Genomic DNA, 23,105 nt, shown 5'->3' with positions numbered 1-23,105 from the left:
TCTAAAATGATTCAAAGTGGGAAGTTTTGAAATGAACCCACGGTATATATTTGTTCTTGATCAAAAACAGAGGAAGACAGAGCAAGATAAAAAGGAAATACGTGTTTTTCATTTTGAAAGCCTATTTATTTCCATCAGGTTTAAATATTTTATTTTAAAATATGTTACAATATAAACACTACAACTGAACAATCAATACACATGAAATAAATACTGCACATCACAGAAAAGCCTCATTTTACAATTTCATATAAATATTAATAAAATATACATCTCATCTGAACTCTGTACAATCAAGATTACATGTAGGCTATGCAAAGGCTCTGGACTCCTGAAAATGTCTTCCTTCTAGTTCATAAAAATCTTTCCAGTCGTATTCGAAGTACCACATCAGTCGTAATTTCACAAGTTGGATTAGTCTTCTGTTCCTGTCAAATATATATTTGTGACTGCATACTTCCCTACTTTACAACCTAACAACGAACAAAACATTTACTTTCTTCTGTACTAGTGGCACAATCAGGCTTTGATCTGTTCACTTGTAATAAGATATTAATTTCGTGTTGTACATGCTCTATATTCAAATTCACTCACACTTATCTTAACAGTCTTGTGTGTGAAGTTACCTACCATTTATAATTTGCCATATGATAAATTCGGTTTCCATTTGTTGATGAGCTTAAAAATTAAGTACATCTTTTAACTTCCTACACACAAGCAAGGCTGCAGTCCTAAAAATAAAAAGTAAAATTAAAAGTGGTACAAAGATTTCTTAGCTTTCAGTTCCACAAAAGTATCAGCTTATTCCATTAATATTATAGATATATTAATTTGTCCTACAGAATTTATCTGTAATATTGACACTTAATATTTTAGCAGAAAAATTCGCTCTGGCACCGGGGATCGAACCTGGGTCCTTGGTTCTATGTACCAAGAGCTCTGACCACTGAGCTACACCGAATTCAATCCACAGCACTGGATCAATATTACAGATAAATTCTGTAGGACAAATTAATATATCTATAATATTCTCTCAGCTAGCAGTGCATAATAACTGCGGATCCCCGGCCAACAAGTCACTCAGCTGAGTGCGCTCCTAATATAATGGCAGTTGACACTGGATACACGTCAACATATATATGCCTAACTTGGAGTCAGGCCACAAAGGGAAACATCGAAGGAGGAAGGTTCGATCCGGTGCTGTGGATTGAATTCGGCATAGCTAAGTGGTCAGAGCGCTTGGTACATAGAACCAAGGACCTGGGTTCGATCCCCGGCGCTGGAGCGAATTTTTCTCCTAAAATATTATTCCATTAAGACAACAACAAAATAATTCCAGCACCAACTTATAAATTGATACATTTAACAGAACGATGAAATTGAAAACTACGCAAAAACAAACTATTTGTCATACCAGATGGTACATAGCTAAATATTGTCCATGAGTTCTTTAACAAATTTCCTAATAAATAGATTTCATCTCTGGCTGTTATTATGTTAACATCTTGGCCTTGGAAATTACTATTCTAAGTGTTGAGGTTTTCGAAAAATATCAGCAAGGAAAACCAGTCTGAAAACTGGAAAATAGGTTTGGATATTCCGATTTCTCCTTTTGTAGGTACCAGTCCATTAGGAATTGGGTGGTTTTTAATAAAATTATCCTTGTTTTAGATTTTACAGGGATTTGTATTTTTCAAATGAGGTTAAGTACCAATACAGTAGTGCAAACAAATTCTCGTCCAAAAGTGGATAGCGCCTTCAAAGAAATCTTTTTGTGACAGTTGAAGAGGGACTTCCAGGTGAATGAAGTGAGAATGACTCATTTTCTGAAGGCCTTCAGAAAGCAAGGAGTAGCCTAAAGGTACGATCACACGTCACTACTTTTGCAGCGCTGCAGTACAAAAAACTGTGCAACTCTTGTACTGCAACATGTGAACAATGGTGCAACCCGAAAAGTAGCGGCTGCCGAACCTGCTGCCCTCTACTTTTCCATGCTGCGCGCAACTTAAAAGTAGCGACGTGTGAAAAGGGTTCTCAGGGTTGCAGCCGCAGCATTTTTGATATCGATTTTGTTTAAACTTTTGCAACCAGTGTTGCCACCCAAATGTGCCAATGATACTTTTATTGTTTGGATATATTTTAATGTTAAATGTGATGAAAATAAATTATTTATAACAGTTATTAAATACACAACACAGTCTGAGCATAAGTGCTGACGATATAATTCATTTTTAAAATTTTCCGTAGCGTAGTTCCAAACAGGAGGGTTGCCAACATTGATTACGTGAATATACTGTTGGTTATCATTTAAGTATATAGGCGTTTTTAAAAGCTTTATAGTATAAATAATGTCAATTTCTGAATACTAGATATGACAGAAAAGCAAATAATAGATAAGGAAGCTTTCGCATGAGTTTCTTAATAATGCGAACATAACCACAAAATGTATAATGAGAAGTCAACACGGAGATGGGAACCTGCAGCATGACTGCGGCTGCAAAAGTAGCGCCTTGTGTGTGAACAGACTCGCAACCTCCAGTTGCAACTTTTGCTGCACTCGGGTTGCGCAGCACGAAAAGTAGCGTGCAGCGCGCTACTTTTGGCTTACGTGTGAACACGACACGCAACTTTTGCAGCTGCAGTATAAAAGTAGCACTGCAAAAGTAGCGACGTGTGACCGTACCTTAATGTGAAATGTTGCATTTATGCGAGACACAGGCTAGCTCGATATACTGCTAAATAATGAAGAAAGCATTAGAGTAACAAAAAGGTACTGATTTTATCTATCAGCTGTCAAAATATTTGCACTCATTTCCTTGACACTCTGTATGTGTGTGGAACATACCTATTCCTGAGTGACCAAGTGTATGATGGTAGCGATGATCATCTTGCCCTGTTTGTGTGTGACCAGGTTCAGGCTTGGGTCTTCAATCTTCTCCTTCAACAGAGCAACTAGCTCGTTTCTGATTGTTTGCAGCAATTCTGCAACCTATGTGGACATTCAAAGGATTAAAACTTTCAGAAGCAGGCACTAGATAAATTCATAAAAACAGATATAAACTACACTGTCAGGACAAGAGGCATACAAAAATAACAGCTTGTAAAGCGAGAATTGTTCATTACATTTTCTCAAAGTAAGGCTCCACTCTGCTTTCAAAAAAACTGAAAGTTAGAATTTATAAAGCAGTTATATTACCGGTAATAGATCGACTATTGATAAGATTTTTTATATTCGACAGATATTGGAGAGAAAAAAATGGGAATATAAGGGTACAATACATCAGTTATTCATAGATTTCAAAAAAGCATATGACTCTGTTAAGAGAGAAGTTTTAAATGATATTCTTATTGAATTTGGTATTCGATTAACTAAAATGTGTTTCAGTGAAACATACAGCAAAGTCTGTATAGGCCAGTTTCTGTCTGGATGCTTTTCCAGTTCACTGCAGGCTAAAGCAAGGAGATGCACTATCACCTTTACTTTTTAACTTTGCTCTAGAATATGCCATTAGGAAAGTCCAGGATAACAGAGAGGGTTTGGAATTGAACGGGTTACAACTGCTGCTTGTCTATGCGGATTATGTGAATATGTTAGGAGAAAATCCACAAAGTATATAATTATGTCTTGTAACCAGACTATTATACAAAATGGAAATATAAAATATATTTTTAGCAAAATGGTTCTATGATGTATTTATAATACATTTAATTTACATGAAGAAACTCCGTGCACCTACACTATTTTAGATTATATGTAAATTGAATGACTAACATTTTGGGCCTGTCTGATTTTGACTTTACTTCAGTTTCCATGTTATTTATTTTCTTCATAATTTGCTTTTTGTCAATTTTCTTCCCGCTGTAGGAATTTGCGACTTGTTTAATAATGCTGGCTATTCTTTTAGTATATTAATTAACAGCAGTTTTCTCATTCTCTCTCTTCTACACTTTCCCTCTTCATCGTAATTGTCCATTTTCTTTTTAAACTAACCAAATTTTAAGGATGACAATAAATTTTCCCAACAAAAATTAACATAAATCCATGGAAAGTGAAAACGAGTCTTCACAGATAAACCGAAAGTACTATAATCGGTGTAATCAAACACTCTTGATCATTTATACTATTGTCGCATAGTACATACTTCGTAGTAGTAGTAGTAGTAGTAGTAGTAGTAGTAGTAGTAGTAGTAGTAGTAGTAGTAGTATCAGATTTATGCATACAAAACGAAGTATATACTTCTACTTCAAGTATCTTCTACAGTCAAAGCAAAAGGTAATACTACAACTTTATGCATACCACCCAATATCAGTTGAAGAGTGTGATCCCACTGCTAAGCAATTGATGTCAGATGTAAAAATTTCGGTAACATTTAATCCATTTTGACATTCGAGCATAAACCTTTTACATTAAAACTCTATACAATTAAAGGTACTGTCTTCCTCCGACGAGTTTAGCGCTGGGACCTGAGGTATTCTTGCTATCAGTGCGGGGGGTTGCAGGTAGATTCTTTTGTTGGTACAGCCAAGCCGAGCCGAGCGGAGTGGGAAGTATTAATCGTCCAAAAATATGCAGTCTTCAGTCTTCTCCCTGATGTTAACTATGTTAATATTATATGAATTACTCATTAAATATTTCACCGTTACAGGTCATTTTTAAGGAAACATGCTGTGGAAAATTTTTGGTTTTATTCTATTGGAATTTTAGAATATTTGTGATTGGTATCGTGAAAAACAGATTCCTGTAATGTCCTGTAAAAATCATTTGTTGGTGATATCTTAAAATATAAAATCAAGTAGTTATACTTCTCAAGTGAGTTCAGCAGTACAGTATATTTAAATTGATTACTGTACAAATTTAATTCAATTCTACTAATCACTAAATTTTATAGTATGATTCTTCTTTTCATTTATATTATTGTAGTTGTATTATGATTTTTCTTTTTATTTATTTTATTGTATTTGTATTTCTGGTGGTGTGATGGCCTTAACTTCACCAAAATAAATAATAAATAAGTAATAAATAAATAAATGAATAATAAATAAATAAATAAATAAATAAGCAAATAAAATTTTCTACAATACTTTCCTTCTCTGAACACGTAAGTACGAATGGTTGTATCTCTATCTCGCCAAAAATACGTTAGAAAACTAATAGGCATACTGCTCTCGTAAATTGGGCGAATGTTTTCAGTATGATTGTAATTCCTTCCAGACTGCCGCTGTCACTGTCCTCTCCCACTCCAGTACTGCGCTAGACTATACCGTGACCAAAACTACTTCCGACTTGACAGTTTACAGAGAAGGGGGAGCAATGTTGTCATGTTTCCCATCTTTCGTGTAAGAGAGCGTGCTGCCGATAGAGTGGAGTAATGAACGGCTGACATGAACATATACATTTCTAACCAATTTGTTGAACACTAGGCATTAAAATTTGTGTACATTATTACTTTTATTAGTCTATTATTATTATTATTATTATTATTAGTAGTAGTAGTAGTAGTAGAGTAGTAGTACCGGTATTCTTCAATGTAGTTAGAAAAGTGTCGAAAGGACTGCTGTAAACTGTAAAAACAGTTTAAATTTAATACGAAACGTCTACTTTTATGAGTGTCGGTATTCTTCAATGTAATATTGTTAGAAAGGCGTTCAAAAAATTGTAAACTGTAAAATTATTTATGATTAAAAATCTACACGGCCTTTTTCTTTCCCAATATCGATAACAGTGCTCTTACTAATTTTAACACAAGCAGCAGTTCTCATTGCGACTTGCGCCAAAGGTAATAGAGTCCTGCCATTATCTTTTTCCCTCTCAAAATACTCTCTTACATAACACACCATCTCTCGCGCTTGACTCTTTAACGAGGCACCTTGTCCAATATTCTTTGTTCTCCGCCTGTCTTTCCTTCCTTCCGACACTGCACAAGTCACCTGTTTAGAAACTCTCGCAGAAACTAGAAAATACACATTAGCCATACAGTCACCAATGACAATGAAGATAATATGTGTAATATAATTGAAACAGAATAATTATCGATACCGGTACACTAGACCAATAATACAACTAAATAATATTTTTAATTCACACAAAGTACGCGCTAACCAGCCAACTCAAAGTCATTCCGGACACTCTATTCACCACTAGGCCGTGGTATTCACATGCAACTTGTAAACATAGACACGGCAACACTGTCCCGTTACCATGGTTATGCCTCTCTCGTGATCGGTTGATTTAAATGGTTGCCATGGTAACATGCTAAAGGCGCCATTTGTCAGGTCGGAAGTTGTTTTGGACAGACTGTAGTCGGAACCGCATTCCTCTCAGCACTAAACTCCTCAGAGGATGACAGTAGTTACATTCCATATGAAATTATAGAAAACAACATGGGACTATTGGCATTAAATTGAACTGAAGCATAACATATTGAAATCAGAAACAAACATTTAATTCATGAGACAATGATGATGACAGTGATAATGGTGACGATGATACCAGATGTTGGTGATGGTGATAGCGATGATATCTTTAATACAGAACCTTGGATGCCAACAATTGGACAAACTCCTGCTGAGTGTGGCTTGATTTTTTCTTCATTCGTGGTCTTACCTGATGAGAATCAACTGCAAACTTGATCCATCCGTCATCGAGGGAGATGACGAAGGTTCCTTTGTGAAGCTCCACTTTGAGGCTGCATCCAGAGAACAGGATAAGAGGCAGCACAGGAACCATTGAGCAGTCTCGTATGAAAACCCGACTTGTCTTCACTTTTTCCTGGTAAACCAGGTAAGGGCTTGTGAAGTGAGTCACTGTGTAATTCACCGATGATGGGTGTAGAAAAACCTGTAGTGCACACAAGGACCATTGTTACCCATCTTTCAGTATGAGAGGCAAGAATGTTGAAAGTCATAAGAAGATAGAAAATTGTATTTACAGCAACTAAGAAATACAGAGAGTTAATGAACAATGCTGCTGAGTATAGAGGAGCCCTAGACAAATAACTTGAAATAGGGAACCCATGGACACCGATGTAAAATGTTATGATACAAGACGTAAAGGGAGAAAGTAATTATTGTGTTCTGAGTGAAAATTATGATAAACTGAGATTTCTGAGAAATTGTATACAAATTTTAATTTTAACGCTCATTCTTTATAAATTTTTACCGATCAAAATACCCCTCTTTTTCGTGAAAAACAACAACTTAATAGACTACAGTGGACTATAGTGGACTTTATGTTGTCAGCAAACAGCTGGATACATTAAGAAGATTGACTGATTGATACTCCTACTTGTCTGTGCTGTAATAATAAAGATGAAGATCTGGAACACATTCTTCTATACTGTCCATCCATAAACCACAAAAGAAGTAAATTAAAATCAAGACACAGCCCTGCAGTATATATTGACTACACCCTAATTCTGGCTACGAGCAACAGGGATCTATAATGAACACCAATCAAAATACCCCTCATTTCTCATAAAAAAAATGAATAGATTATAGTGGACTTTATGTTGTCAGCAAACAGCTGGATACATTAAGAAGACGGATTGATTTATTTATAAATTTCCAATTTCTTATTTATTCTTTGATATTTCCTCTTTAAAAAGGTGTATCCCATATGATTATTCTAAAATTATATTCATGTTTATTTTTCGTTTTTCTGAGGATGAGGTGCAGTATGTATACAGAATGAAGTGAAATAATCTTGCAGATTGAAAGGGACGATAGGGTACACTTAAATGAATAGAAAATGTATATTACGTTTTGTGATTAAATGCATGGTTAATTAGAAAATTAAGTTTGAAATTTGAGCAGTCCAGCAACATTGCCGCTAACACACTCTTCTCGTGATACAGATGTGTGTGTGTGTATATCTAATGCCTACCCCCTTCACTCGCGTGATTCGGGTTCCACATATTGGGGATAGGTGGCAGGACTGTAACCCATTTTTCAAGTTGCACACCAGTTCAGCGGGCCACACTATACACAATGTGTCTCTGGAAAGGAGATCTGGTGCCAGCACGTACTACTCCTGTTGAATAGCACCAAGGGGACCGCCAGGCTTAACGTCCCCATCCGACAAACGAATCACTATCAACAGTGATATATGCCTTCTCATCATATGCACTGCAGAGAGATTTGGGATTTAACCCAGGCATATTGGTGCACAATCTAGTGATTACAAGTTGTGTATCTAGTCCCAAGGTAGAAATTTTACATGAAAATGTTTGACCCCACTGGGAATTGAACCTGGGTCGGCTAGTCTGGAGGCAGATGTGGTACCAGAGAACAGCTAATCTAGCGAGCCACACCGAGTCTGTTGCCCTCTTACATCTGTATCGTGAGTGGAGTGTGTTCGCGGCGATGTTGTCATACTGCTGAAACTTCCAACTTAATAGTTATTTCACTTCCATCCTGTCTAAGACATAATTTAACATTGTCAAGATAGGAAGTTCTGTGTTTCCTTAAAGTAATTATAATTAGGTACTTATAAATTAATAGTAACACGAGATAGGATTACAATTTGTATTACTATAGTATTGAAAGGTGTGAAGTGCAGGCCGTTGCTCTACTGTGTTGCAACTATGTTCATCTATTTCTTGCAATCTGTTAAGAACATTTTAATTACGCTACCTTAGTCGTAATCACTAACTTCATTTGTTACAAATAAATGCATGTGCAGCTGTCGGCATTTACAAAGCTACTTACATAACCGTCATCCCTAGTCTTGAACTTTAGTTCATCGGCCCTCAGTTGTTTGGGAACAGCGCCCATGGCACTGGGGGCAAATGATTTCTCAGGAGTTAAGACTTTGACCACATTTGGGTAGAGAGCAGCACATAAAATTGCAGCCAGAAGTCTATTATTTTCACCATTTGTATTAAGCTCTGGACCTGTTACGCTAAGTATATTATCACTGCCTCCTCTCCTACCGCCAATCTCGACCGGTATAAACCCAATGCTTGCTAGAAGCTCTAGAAATTGTCTCTTTATATCAGCTAGTGTCACCAGAGTACGCCAAGACAAAAAATTTTCGGTGGCAAACACCTGTCCAGCATAACGGCTCTGGGAGCAAGCCTTCAGCCAACTCTGAAAAAAGAAGAGAGAATTATTACATGAGAGTGGGGGAAAAAAAAAAAGTTCCGAAGTTGGATAAAGTCAGAAGTCAACCCCTGCTCATCCACAGCTTAATTTATCGCTTTATATAAACTGGTAATTATAAAATAAATTAATATATAATAAATTAAGAACAAATTCCACAATTTGGGACATCTGGCCGAAATCTACGGCTGAGCACTAGGATCCAGAATACAAAGTAGAGGTTAAATGAAAAATACAATGTGATTGCAGAGAGAATACGGAACAATGATAAATTTAAAAATAAAGTACAATTTGATTTCGGAGAAACATATGAAAATACATTGAAGAGTAATGAAATGAAGTGAAAAAAAAATTACATAGTATTAAACAAGTGATTGTGTAAAATGGATAATGAATCACTCAATACCATTAGACAAATTTTCTTAATGTCTTCATTAGAAAATTTAAGAGAAAGGAGAATGGTTTTGATTAACTTAAATGAAGTTCCCCTACTAAATAAAAATAAAATAAATTAAATTAAAATAAATTAAATTACAATAAAATAATGAAAGTAAAATAGAATAAATTAAATTAAAATCAATTAAAATAAAACAAAAATAAAGTAAAATAAAATAAGTTAAATTAAAGTAAAATAAAATAAATTAAAGTAGAATAGAATAAATTAAATTAGAATCAATTAAAATAAATTAAAGTAAAATAAAATAAATTAGAATTAATTAAAATAAAATAAATTAAATTAGAATCAATTAAAATAAATTGAAGTAAAATCAAATAAACTAAATTAGAATCAATTAAAATAAAATAAATTAAAGCAAAATAAATTAAATTGGAATCAATTAAAATAAATTAAATTGGAATCAATTAAAATAAAATAAATTAAAGTAAAATAATTAATTGAAATAAAATAAATTAAATTCGAATCAATTAAAATAAAATAAAGTAAAATAAATTAAATTTGAATGAAATAATTTAACTAAACCTAAAATATTTATTTCCTGTCTAGGTAGAGAAAAAATATAACATGAATTGTATTACAGCTAATCAGTACTAATATGGCTGGTTGGTTGCTAGTGGATATCTGGGATGTTGATATTAATAATTTTCTGTCTAGTTTCCCAACTAACTAGATCATACTAACGTAATTTTGTTGGAAATCTAAAATTTTATATCAAAGCTGCTTCGTCTTCGTGAGGGGTGGGCGGAAATGTTAGCAAAATGAACAATTTTAGGCTTTTATTTTATCACGCAAAAAGCCCTTAGAGAAAAAACGTCTTTAATACAGCCTGTATGTATACAAAAATTCTCCAGAACATAAGCCATGGCGTTTCATAGAAAGAGAACTTAAATGTAATAAATTGTATGAGATGACTGCACTGTAGAGCAGGGTGAGAAATCTAAATTCTTTGGTTGTAACATTCAGCTTGATATAATGATAGAAGGTTAAGGCGAGTACGGCATTCTGGAGAAATGCTTCAAATGAAGACTGAGAAGCGAAACCACGATAAAAAGTTGTAATATAGCATCAGTTCTTGCCTTGTTAGCTGTAAAAATATTTTAAGGTTCTAAAATGGAAGCACCTCCTTCTTACCTTGTAAGCTTTGAGAACAGTCAGTTGATCACTGTTGGCTGTTGCAAACTCCTTCTTGCGAATGTCTGCTTGTTCCTTCTTAGCAAACGGAGCCACAAAAGGTGACTTGTAACTGAGGCATGCGGCAATAGTAAGTGCAGAATCAACACAGCAAAATATAGAACCCAACAGCATTAATTTCCCTATTCTGCAACAAACAAACAGAGCGCTAAATATACAATTTTATATTACACAGACGTACTTAATGTTACTTTCAGCATTGAAATTCAATATTGGCGAGAATGGTAGACATATTTTTTCTACAGCCCTCTAGCAGGAACAAGGTTCCTTCATGTGCCATAAACATATGACAGTAGAAGCCACAGTTTTATTTTCCTACAGGAGGAAGGTGTGCTCAGTATCAGGATTTTTTCGTGTTTTAAAATCCATTGTTCTCAGTTGCGTTTGAACCTGCAAACTTCAGATTCAACATGCTGATTGCTAGACAACAAGGTTTATTTTTTCATAGCAAACTAGGCCAGAATAATTGTTTATAGACATACCAATGTAGAAAAAAAAAAGCTTACCTAACGTCAACAGGTAGAGCTGCAAGATGCCGTCCCAGTGGCGTCAATTCATTGTCTGAATCCAAAGCACCGACATCTTTGAGACGAAGCAGTGCAGAATCGACACTCTCAACTGGAGGTGGCTCCAATGTACCACCTGCAAAGTTGTAAAATTATATAGGCTATATGACTTGTTGTTCCCTACTGCTTTTGAATGCGATCATTTACATCTTCCTGAACTCTGCTAGCCTGGCAGGGTGAAAAAGACGAGGAAGATGAAAGGAGAAAAGAGAAAGAAACTGAAGCAGAGGAGGAGATGGAAGGAAAAAGGAATAAGTAAGATGAAGGCAGAGAAGAAGACAGAAGGAAGGAGTAGACGAGGGGAAGGATGCAGAGGAGAAGACAGGAGGAAGGAGTAGACAAGGGGAAGGATGCAGAGGAGAAGACAGAAGGAAGAGGTAGACGAGTGGAAGGATGTAGAGGAGAAGACAGAATGGAGTAGACGAGGGGAAGGATGCAGAGGAGAAGACAGGAGGAAGAGATAGACGAGTGGAAAGATGCAGAGGAGAAGACAGAATGGAGTAGACGAGGGGAAGGATGCAGAGGAGAAGACAGGAGGAAGAGGTAGACGAGTGGAAGGATGCAGAGGAGAAGACAGACTGGAGTAGACGAGGGGAAGGATGCAGAGGAGAAGACAGAAGGAAGGAGTAGACGAGGGGAAGGATGCAGAGGAGAAGACAGGAGGAAGAGATAGACGAGTGGAAAGATGCAGAGGAGAAGACAGAATGGAGTAGACGAGGGGAAGGATGCAGAGGAGAAGACAGGAGGAAGAGGTAGACGAGTGGAAGGATGCAGAGGAGAAGACAGACTGGAGTAGACGAAGGGAAGGATGCAGAGGAGAAGACAGAAGGAAGGAGTAGACGAGGGGAAGGATGCAGAGGAGAAGACAGGAGGAAGAGATAGACGAGTGGAAAGATGCAGAGGAGAAGACAGTATGGAGTAGACGAGGGGAAGGATGCAGAGAAGACAGGAGGAAGAGGTAGACGAGTGGAAGGATGCAGAGGAGAAGAAAGACTGGAGTAGATGAGGGGAAGGATGCAGAGGAGAAGACAGGAGGAAGGAGTAGATGAGAGGAAGGATGCAGAGAAGACAGAAGGAAGTAGACAAGGGGAAGGATGCAGAGAGGAAGACAGGAGGAAGGAGTAGACGAGGGGAAGGATGCAGAGAAGACGAAAGAAGAATAGACAGGAGGAAGAGGAGTTGAGAAAAGAAAGGATGCAGAGGAGACGGGGAAGGAGGGAGGAGAAGGTACAGATGAAGATGAAGTTGGCTCATTATTGTACTCAGGGGGAACAGTTCATTTTCTCTCCATAAACTGTTAAGATAGCTATCCTATAGTCTGGAAAGCACTTGTATTAAAATGTAAACAATATTAAACGAGTTTTGTTGTCAGGAAATTTCTTTACCATCGAAACAGAAGATGCTTTAATTTTTTTTTTTTTTTTTTTTTTTTTGGTAGTGTTGAAATGCTATGCAACAAATAATACACGGCTATGGTCACTTACCCAGAACTTCATGGGGATTTCTGTCTGCAAAATGAGACAGAGTTTTGATGCGGAGTAAGAGTTGTTCCAGAGGTACACGGTGTAATTCAGGGATTGGTTGTTTGAGGAAATGGTAGTCATAGCGATGTTTGGTGAACAAGTGAATGCAGACACCCGGCATTACACGTCCAGCTCGTCCTTTTCTTTGTAATGCATTTGCTTGAGACACCCAGACGAGCTCTAGACTTTCCATGTTCTTGTTGGAGTCAAATCTGAGAAGAAATCAACTTTGCTAGGTTTAGCCATTTTGACATTAAACACGTAGACACAATAGATTCTTGGGACTGAAATGATGTAAGCTAACTCAACCACCTCCAGTTCCTTTCTGTTCCTATTTCTAAAAATAAATGAGTTATTAGTTATAATTCACTGCAGTTTAGTTATTTAGATTAATAATAATCCGTGGCACTACAGCCCATGAAGGGCCTAGACCGACCAGCTGGCCTCACGTCACATGCCGAAGCAGAGGTGGATGATCATCCAACCAGAATGGTGGTATCGTGTGGTTAGCACAATGATCCCCACAGCCGTTATAGCTGGCATTCGCAACCAGATTTCGCTAGCTATCGTAGCTCCCCAAGTGCATCACTATGCTGGATGGACACTGGTCCCATACACTGGCTGAAATTTCATGAGAAAATTTCTTCCCCCATGAGGACTCGAACCAGCGCGCATTCCGTAACGCGAGTCCTAGGCAGGATGCCTTTGACCATGACGCCACGCAGCGGAACAATTATTTAGATTACTGTTGAAAAAATTAACAATTTCTGTGAATAATAATTTGTTTATGTTTAAGTCAGATCATAATAATTTAAGACATTTATTCCTAGTTTGTCTTACCTCTTCTCTTTCATCTTGCCACAATCAACAACATAAACGCAGTCGTCAATGGTTACCGATGTTTCTGCTATATTTGTAGACAGGACAATCTTACGAACACCTGGCTTAGGCTTCCTGCAGATATAAATGAAACAATGTAAGTGATGTTTATGTAAGGATTTTAAATTCATACATAGATGTCTGCCCAAGGGCTGGCCGAATCAATAATTTCCAATTGTAATTTCTCATTATATGGGGGAGTAGACCTATAAAATGGAAGTACTGCGATACAACAAAATATAGAATTTGAGGTTTTTGCGATGATGATAATGTCACTCATGTATCAAAGATCTACTTCAACTTGCATTCAGCTTTGTCAAAAACAGATCCATAGAGTGTGGTTCTTGCTTCTACATTTCTGAAGGATATAAACAGTTTGAGCGGTATTACCGTATTTGCTCGCGTAATTTGCGCCCCCGCGTATTTTGCGCACCCTAATTTTTAAGGGATTATTTTGAACTTAATTTTTGCTCCGTGTATTTTGCGCACACATTTTACGTACATATTTTTTTCAGTGTAGTAGGGATTACGTACATATTTTTTTCTGTGTAGTAGGGATTTTCCTTCCCTATAGTCCATCGTAGGTCATTCACCAGCAACTGAAGTACCTGCTTCAGAAAGAAACCCCAAAGTCCCAATACTTTAACAATGCTTTTCCTTGGTAGAGACAAGTTACCTGTATAGAAAATTAGCCCTACCGTAAATACTTACCTATACATATACTAATTGAGATAAACTCAGAACAGGACCTCTTATTTGAAAAATCCGCACATTTTACGCACCCCAATTTTTCAGTGGCCAAAGTTAATTGAAAAGTGCGCAAATTACGCGAGCAAATACGGTATGTCTTGAATGTCTTATCCACGTACATGTGTGTTCTTGATATCGGTGTGAGAATTTTTATTGTAAACTCAGATATAAGGTGCAATCAATATGTTTCCCAACTGCACTTGTATTTATCGTACTAATAAACATACATGCGCATGCCACTGAAGATCATTGCTTCCACGCCTATTGAGTCAAACAACGTCAGATTGTCTTTAAGAACGGAGCTTCTACACGTGATTTTGTGCAAGCATGCCAAGGACCTATTGCGGTTTTACCCAGGGTTTGTTATAAAATAAATGATTGTCGCAAAAATGCACAAATGAAAAATTATATCTGTGCAAATTGCGAAAATCTTGTGCAATATTACAGGCTAAATAATAATTATACAGAAATATAAAATTAAAGTATGCAGAAACAAAAAGTTATGTAATTTGGTTCTTGAAGTTGTATTACTTTCAATCCATCTCATCACACTCTAGATATACTTATGTAAATAAATCACTAGACGTAGGTATGTTTAGAGTCAATTACTGCTAAATTTACATCACATTAAATACACTATTTTATGGGTATTCTAAATTCTTTACTAGTAGGCCCTTCAATATTTATTGTTAGCAGAGTGCTAAAGGCCCATTCACAATGAAAATTACACATAAACATAACACCTTGTGTCCATGTTATTTAATGAAAGCATTCACAATGAATTACATAAGCATAAACTTAATCTTAATCATAAGACGTTAACATGAAAGTTTGCAAACTCCAAACTTTCATGCTTATGTTTATGCGATTTGGAAACAGTACACAAGCGGAAAGCGTGTTTTCCCTTTTTGTTTAACATCTCATGGGCTTTGCCTACAAGCAATATTTTGATCTATTGGCCGTGATGATAGCTAGGCGCATAACATGGAATCATATGACGAAAAGTTGATTATTTTACATCTCCGTTTCTTTGATTTCAAGTATTGAAAGCCATATACTGATGCCATTGTAGTTATTAGAAACATAAATTGAATAGCTACATCGTCAGTCATTGTGCAATTCTCCATTTTTATGTAATAGATTCTGTAGTTTTGTTGATTCGGTATGTTTGTTTCCACACACGTGTTATGTTTATGTTATGTTTAATTTTCATTGTGAATGGGCCTTGGCTACTTAAGTTTGTGGCATATGTTTATGTGCTTATGTTAATGTTTACGTTATGTTTAATTTTCATTGTGAATGTGCCTTTACTCTTTTTACTGAAGGGCGGTTTCTAATTCCAGTTTTTACAAGATTTATGCAACAAAATCCTTGCTCACAATTTACAGTATGCGATGGAATTATATAAATCAATTAGAAGAAATTGTTCACTTAACTTACATGAATTGCACCAACTCTTTGAAATCCATATTCAAATTCAGAATAGTTCAAACACATCTCTGATTTCATTTTCTCCATTACCATCTTCGTTTCTGAAGTCCAATGTGGTTGTCGCATTTTTGCACATTTACATTGAAAGTAAATATATGGAATATATCAGTCCCCTAACTGCCCATTGTGCAACTCAAACCAAGAAATGGATTCGGAACACCTCAAAATCTGTGCTTCAGTGGCTAGTCATGATAATATCTTTGAAAAATATTGGAGTGCAAGAGGTCAAATGACTTTATTGTCAAACGCCTGGCATTAGAAAACAACAACAACATTGAAAGTCTGTTGCATTATTAGAAGTCGAGTAGCAAAATGCGACTGTGGCTTAAACCTTGGTTTTACCTGGAATCTCTCCATACACGCCTTGTGGCTAGTCTTCTTCTCTCTTTCATTTGATGCGTTTAGTATAGATTCCAGGCGTTTCTCTGGTTCTAAATAACTTCATTTCCTATGGCCTGTGTGTTGCCTACACTCAGGGCAGTCCGGAAACATATTGATTGCCTCTTGTATGTATGAGATAAATGGGTGTTAGCAGGTCAGGCAACTATTGAAGAATTAACACTGTAATATTTACTACAATGAAAAGAACACAAATGAACTCTATCCACCTTCTCACTGAACTGACACAAAATACAGCAAAGCGTCTTACTTGAATACCGCAGCCTGTTCTTCACTAGTGAGTGTTGAATGCAGTGGCACCAACACGAACTTCCCTGAGCGTGGAGTCAGAACGGGATGGTCCATCAGCTGATCATGGAGACTCGAGATCTCAGCCATTCCTGGCAGAAACACCTGCAACACACAAACCAAGTGCTGTCCCTTCAGCTCGAAGAAGACATGTTTCTGGGATCACTGATTTTAATGTCAGTTAATGAAAGTTAGCAACGGAAGACAAAGTAGCCTATAGCAAAGCCGAATTATACAGCTCTCAATGGTTGTCCAGCAGCTGGCAGACTATTGTCTTCTCTCTTATTTTCTATCTTATACTATATTTCGACTTATTGCTGTAGTTTATGAACGTATTTCTGTCAAAATTGGGATATTACAATTGAAAGATGGTAGTACAGAACCAATTAGCATGAAGGAATATTATTGAAGGGTTCAAGGTTGTATAGAGGACTGTAGCATCAGGAAGGAAAGAAGAGTTTTCCCATACAAGAAATCAAACAGGAGAGAACATATATTAAGAATGGACACAGCAAGCATAGTTTAACATGTTATGGCCTACAAACTTAGTGGAAAGAGAGATGTGGGTCAAGTGAATAGACGATGGAGAGATAGGATGCGTATTTTCCGGGCTAGAGGGCCGTGGTCTGTCGGTGTTACAACCAAACATTTCGTCCACTACTCTGGTGGACATCTAATCAGTGACGTGGTACACGTGTGTGGAGAGATCTGCTGTGTGTATCAGGAACTGGCATTGAGACTGGTAGCACGTCGATATTTAAGGTGTGGGGCTGTTGTTGCTTGTCGTTGTCACCGTGGTCCGCACTAGTGGCTTCAGTGTTCTGATTGTTTGTGGTAGTGTCTAATTGTCGGAGAAAGGGTTTGATGTGTGTGCTTCTGAGGGCCGGATACCAAGCTTTGTTGACCTTGAGTCCTTTCTCCTTACAGTTAAAGTTGTTTTTGTGTTTATGAATCTCAATAGCTTCCCGATGTAACCCGGCATAGAAGTGTGGATCAGCAAGATACTACAACAACACAACGTGGAGACAATTTTCACTCCTACTAGGCAGACTTGTAACTGCTTACGATCTGTCAAGGACAAACGTGACCGACTTTCATCAGCTGGAGTATATAGAATCCTGTGTTCCTGTGGGTCAGTGTACATAGGTACAACACAGCGTAGCTTCAAGACCCGAATCATTGAGCATAGAAGGAACTGCCATCTAGGTTACGTGGACAAGTCAGCTATAGCCGAGCATGCTTATAATGATGGGGATCACAACATCAGGTTCCAGGACACCGACATCCTAAGCAGTACACCACACTTCTATGCCAGGTTACATCGGGAAGCTATTGAGATTCATAAACACAAAAACAACTTTAACCGTAAGGAGGAAGGACTAAAGGTCAACAAAGCTTGGTATCCGGCCCTCAGAAGCACACACATCAAACCCTTTCTCCGACAATTAGACACTATGACAAACAATCAGAACACCGAAGCCACTAGTGCGGACCGCGGTGACAACAACAAGCAACAACAGCCCCACACCTTAAATATCGACGTGCTACCAGTCTCAATGCCAGTTCCTGATACACACAGCAGATCTCTCCGCACACGTGTACCACGCCACTGAAGATGTCCACCGGAGTAGTGGACGAAACGTTTGGTTGTAACACCGACAGACCACGGCCCTCTAGCCCGGAAAATACGCATCCTATCAACGCCGGCCGTGAAAGCCTACATTCCAAGATGGAGAGATAATTTTGGTTCCTTGTGAGCAGAACAAACCATAGGGTTCAATCGATAATGATGATGATGACTCTTATGTTTAAAGACTGAGAGAAGAAGAGAATTTTTTCTGCTTCTAAGGGGTTAGGTACAGCTTACAGCAGTAAAATTTTTGGAAATATTCAACATTTTTTCCCTCCATTATTGTATCTTGTACAGATATTTTGTAAATATCTTGTAAAAAATATTTTTACGATTTAAAAAAATTATTTATATATTTTTTTCTCAAAATTCAAAATGTGCACTTCACTGTGCAGTGATGAAGCGTTTCCCTCATAACTCATAAACTTGTTAACTTTATCATGTTCTCTCTCTTTTATTTTATTGCTGAAACTCATGTTTACAATATCATGCTCTTTCAACTACATTCCTTAATAAATAATATTTTTTTTTATTTTGTGTTAGAAGAAAATACTGATATTTGACCATTTTATAAAATGAATTTATTTTTTATCAGACAATCTATCAAAGATGGAGAAGTGATCTTGCATCATATTGTACATATGACATGCATTAATGTACACAAGAAATTTCGTCTCAGAATATTGGATAGTTTTTTAGTTATGTGGGAAATACTTCATCACTGCACAGTGAACTGAATTTTGAAAAGAAATGTGAATAACTTTTTAAATCCTACAAATATTTTTTTCATATAGCAGAAGGACAGTGTTTTACACATACCTATTTTCATTATTTTACGACGTACAATAATGGAGGAAAAAAATGTTGAATACTTTCAAAATTTTATTGCTGTAAGCTGTACCTAACCCCTTAATGCAGTGCCTGAGGAAGTATTCACATTATAATACTGATGCTCTTATTTCTGGCACAAAATCTTAGAATAGTTCTGGTCAGCTGACATAGTTCGTCTTTGAACCTATGCAGACTCAGTGAGTCCTACTGGATATTACAGTAGAAAAACCCAATTATTCATCATCTGATGAAGCATCTGGCAAATAATCGGATTTCTTTCCCCCAAATCTTTTTTTTCTCTATTTATCATATAAACCATAATATTTACCCACACAGTCAAAGTCTTCCTGAGATACACTTTCATTATGAATTTGGATGGCGTTACTGAACAATACCACGGTTGTATGCTTCTCAACTGCTACATGTGTATTTAAAGAAAATGGAAAATAACTTACTGTTATAGTTTTCTGTTTCCATAATATTAAATATCTCTTACCAATATTGCCCCTTTTCTGGGAAAATTGTGCTCTCCAGCCACTATCCATGTCAGCACAGTTTCAATTAGGTCGTAGTTGATCTTTTCTGGATCCATTAAGTACAAATTTTTACACGTAAGTTTATTATAATCTGTAAAAAAAGAAGCAACATTTACTTAAATACAAAATAAAATAGACACAAAAAAGAGCATAACATTACTTGGCGCAAAATTATATATAACAAGAACTCCTTCACTAACACAAGAAACAACGAATGATGCAGGGAAGGCATGGGAGGAACGAAAATACATGCGTGGCATTAAAGTGAAACTAAGCAAAGTGAATAGAAAAATTCATAGCTGAATTCCATTCATTTATTGGACACTAGTTTAAAGTACTTGGCATTGCCCAGGTTTTCCTTTTTTTGCTTCTAATCTTAAGTAAACTGATTGTTAGACTTTTGGACACATTAGCAACGCAACTACAGAAAACAAAAATGAATCGTCTTAAATAAGCTTTCCTTATCCCTATCTGAATCTTTACTTACTTACTGGCTTTTAAGGAACCCGGAGGTTCATTGGTGGGCTTATGCGAGGGCGGTCCCTATACTGAGCAAGATTAATCCAGTCTCTATCATCATATCCCACTTCCCTCAAATCCATTTTAATATTATCTTCCCATTTACGTCTCGGCCTCCCCAAAGGTCTTTTTCTCTCCGGCCACCCAACTAACACTCTATATGCATTTACTCTTCATCACTGCACAGTGAACTGCCAACATTTTGAATTTTGAAAAAAATATATAAATAATTTTTTTTAAATCGTAAAAATATTATATATATATATATATATATATATATATATATATATATATATATATATAGCAGAAGGACAGTATTTTACACATATCAATTTTCATTATTGTACAAGATACAGTAATGAAGGAAAATAATGTTGAATATTTTTAAAAATTTTACTGCTCTAAGCTGTACCTAACACCTTAAGACAACCAACACAAGAATGAGTTACCATATGTCCATTTTACTTGGTAAAATATATAATGATAATATAAATATATATATATATATATATATATATATATATATATATATATATATATATATATATACACGTTTTGCTTGGACACATTGTATGAAAGGTCAGATCTTCATCCAACAAAACATTTACCTTTATATCGATGATACAACTGAGTAATTGTGAGGTGCTCATCTCTCGTGGCTGGGTTTGAGATTATGGTTAATGATCCTTTAATGTCGGCCATTTCAAGTTCACATTCTAGAGATGATATGTCACCAGGGCCTGAGTTGCCAGATTTTTTCATTTTACGTGAATACATGGAGTTCTCTTCAAGAGCAAAATTTGTCTTTTCCAAAATATCTTCCAAAAATAATTGTTCTACTGGAAATGTTCGTCCTGGAAATATATTAGGAACAAAGGTATAATATTAGTAAGTCATGTGATTCTACTTTGATGAATTGCGATTACTGAAAAAAAAAAGAAACTTTTCTTGTAACTTGAGTTCATTTGTACAAAGTTTTATTCTGCTAATAGGTTTCCACTAAAATAATTTTCTGTCCAATACTGTGGACATGATGAATAAAACGTATAAATTCTACTTTTAAAGTTGCATTTCACAAACAAAGACTTATACTAGTGGATGCGTGTCTCACCGGGTATTTCTATTGTTGGAACTTGCTCGAAGTAACTGGAGAACAAGGCAGCATTCAACGTGGCACTCATGAGTATTACTTTGAGGTCAGGTCGGAAAGGAAGAAGATCACGGAGAATAAGTAGTAGGAAGTCACTGAAAATTGAGACAGATCAGTATTCACAGCTGTAAACAGGCATCAACAGGATCAAATAAATCAGACCATCCTTTGATTAGGGCAGTGATGTTAAAGAAGAAGGAATAGCTCCAATTGTCTTGCACTTGTACTAAAGTTTTGTTCTAAGTCAGCCGTGGCAAAAATGTGACTCGCGAGTACATTACGCCTTGCTTCCTACCTCCCGCAACCCCCACCCTCTCACTCACTGGAGTCAAACTCCGTTCCATTTGTATTTGTCTCTGACCTGCGAGTGACGTATCATCGCAATGTCTCTCTCGAAACCATGTACCTCTACAAAAACGAAAGTTTCAAGTAGGATGGGAGAACGCATTTTTTTGCTGCCAATATGATGAGAATATTAAACGTATGATTTGTTCACAAGTATTTAGAGGAAAACGGTTGTATAACATAAAATGGCATTATACTACATGTCACCCATGAAACATTAAAAGGTTAAGTGTTATTATTATTATTATTATTATTATTATTATTATTATTATTATTATTATTATTATTATTATTATCTCTGTACGTCGATCCTTTTTCAGCAGATGTACGAATAATGCGGTTAGATCTTCAATTTAAACTCACAAATTTACAATGTGATGTTAAATGAAAGCTAGATGACAAATGTTGAACTTTTCCAATCTTTGCCAAAAAATAAACATTCGCAGCTTCATTCTTTCGCTTGCTCTGTTGAAGCCATGTTCACTACAACTTACGTTTGTGAAAAATTATTTTCAACAGTGAAAATAATAAAAAGCAAATTTAGATTACGAGTGACAGACAAATACCTTTGTGATCAACTACGACTGGCAGTAAGTGACATAATTCCTGATTTTGAAACTCTATCACAGAGACATTTTGAAGACAGGTAATTTTAGGTTGTGATGATGTGTCCTATGTTTTCTTATTCATTTCTTTCTTCGTTACACGTACTAAATATTAGTTTCTAACCTTATACTGTATAAAATTACATTTAAATGCTTGATGTAAGGAAAATGAAAATCCGTTAATAAGTCAGACAGTTGCTTCACTTTCCCTTCGGGTGTCCGCCTCCCTCCATAGGTGCTATGCACATTGCAGGTTACACAGTGGCTCAGCGCACGATCACATTTTTGCCACGGCTGTTCTAAGTGAAGCAACTGATATAAGCACATGTGCCAGCTGGTGACCTTTCCCGAGCTCACTAAGCAATACTGAAACTGCAGATGAAGTTTGAATGCATGTTGTGGCCTGTTCTGCACTGTTTTAGAACGCAATATGGACATGAACCTCTAACACAGAAAAGCATCTAGTTCTAGGACAACATATTACGAAATACAGAAGTCTTTTTTTTTCTTCTTTAATTTGGATACATTTGTATAACTTTCATCTAGACACACCATACCACAAAAGAAGTAAATTAAAATCATCAGTACCAGTTGCAGAAGACACAGCTCTGCAGTAAATACTGACACATCATACATTTTGGTGATGTAGAAATAGTTATAACAATCAGTAGTGTCGATATTACCTTTCTTCACTGCGTTCATGCACTTCATCAACTATGATATGAGACACACTATTCAACTGTGGCTCACTTTCTAATCTTCGTAACAGAATACCAGTGGTACAGAATAACAATCGAGTAGAGGAAGACATCTTGCTTTCAAGACGGATCTGTTAACACAGCAATC

At 36.4% G+C, this 23,105-nt stretch overlaps 1 protein-coding gene across 1 annotated transcript in view; it reads right to left on the bottom strand.

The window, feature by feature from the left end:
- Positions 1-595: 595 nt before the first annotated feature.
- LOC138704639 (putative ATP-dependent RNA helicase DHX57) overlaps positions 596-23,105 on the bottom strand; it is a 40,790-nt gene continuing 18,280 nt past the window's right edge. The window contains exons 10-22 of the mRNA XM_069832726.1: positions 22,943-23,088; positions 21,271-21,404; positions 20,768-21,013; positions 19,601-19,731; positions 16,606-16,748; positions 13,677-13,790; positions 12,798-13,048; positions 11,254-11,389; positions 10,688-10,874; positions 8,707-9,087; positions 6,605-6,838; positions 2,846-2,989; positions 596-731 (exon numbers count right to left, since the gene is read on the bottom strand). Coding sequence (XP_069688827.1) covers positions 2,846-2,989; positions 6,605-6,838; positions 8,707-9,087; positions 10,688-10,874; positions 11,254-11,389; positions 12,798-13,048; positions 13,677-13,790; positions 16,606-16,748; positions 19,601-19,731; positions 20,768-21,013; positions 21,271-21,404; positions 22,943-23,088 — 2,247 coding nt within the window. The 3' untranslated portion in view covers positions 596-731. The remainder of the gene's footprint in view (positions 732-2,845; positions 2,990-6,604; positions 6,839-8,706; positions 9,088-10,687; positions 10,875-11,253; positions 11,390-12,797; positions 13,049-13,676; positions 13,791-16,605; positions 16,749-19,600; positions 19,732-20,767; positions 21,014-21,270; positions 21,405-22,942; positions 23,089-23,105) is intronic.

This window comes from Periplaneta americana, chromosome 8 (assembly GCF_040183065.1).
Source record: "Periplaneta americana isolate PAMFEO1 chromosome 8, P.americana_PAMFEO1_priV1, whole genome shotgun sequence".
NCBI lineage: Eukaryota > Metazoa > Arthropoda > Insecta > Blattodea > Blattidae > Periplaneta > Periplaneta americana.
This window is presented reverse-complemented; position numbering and strand designations above follow the sequence as displayed.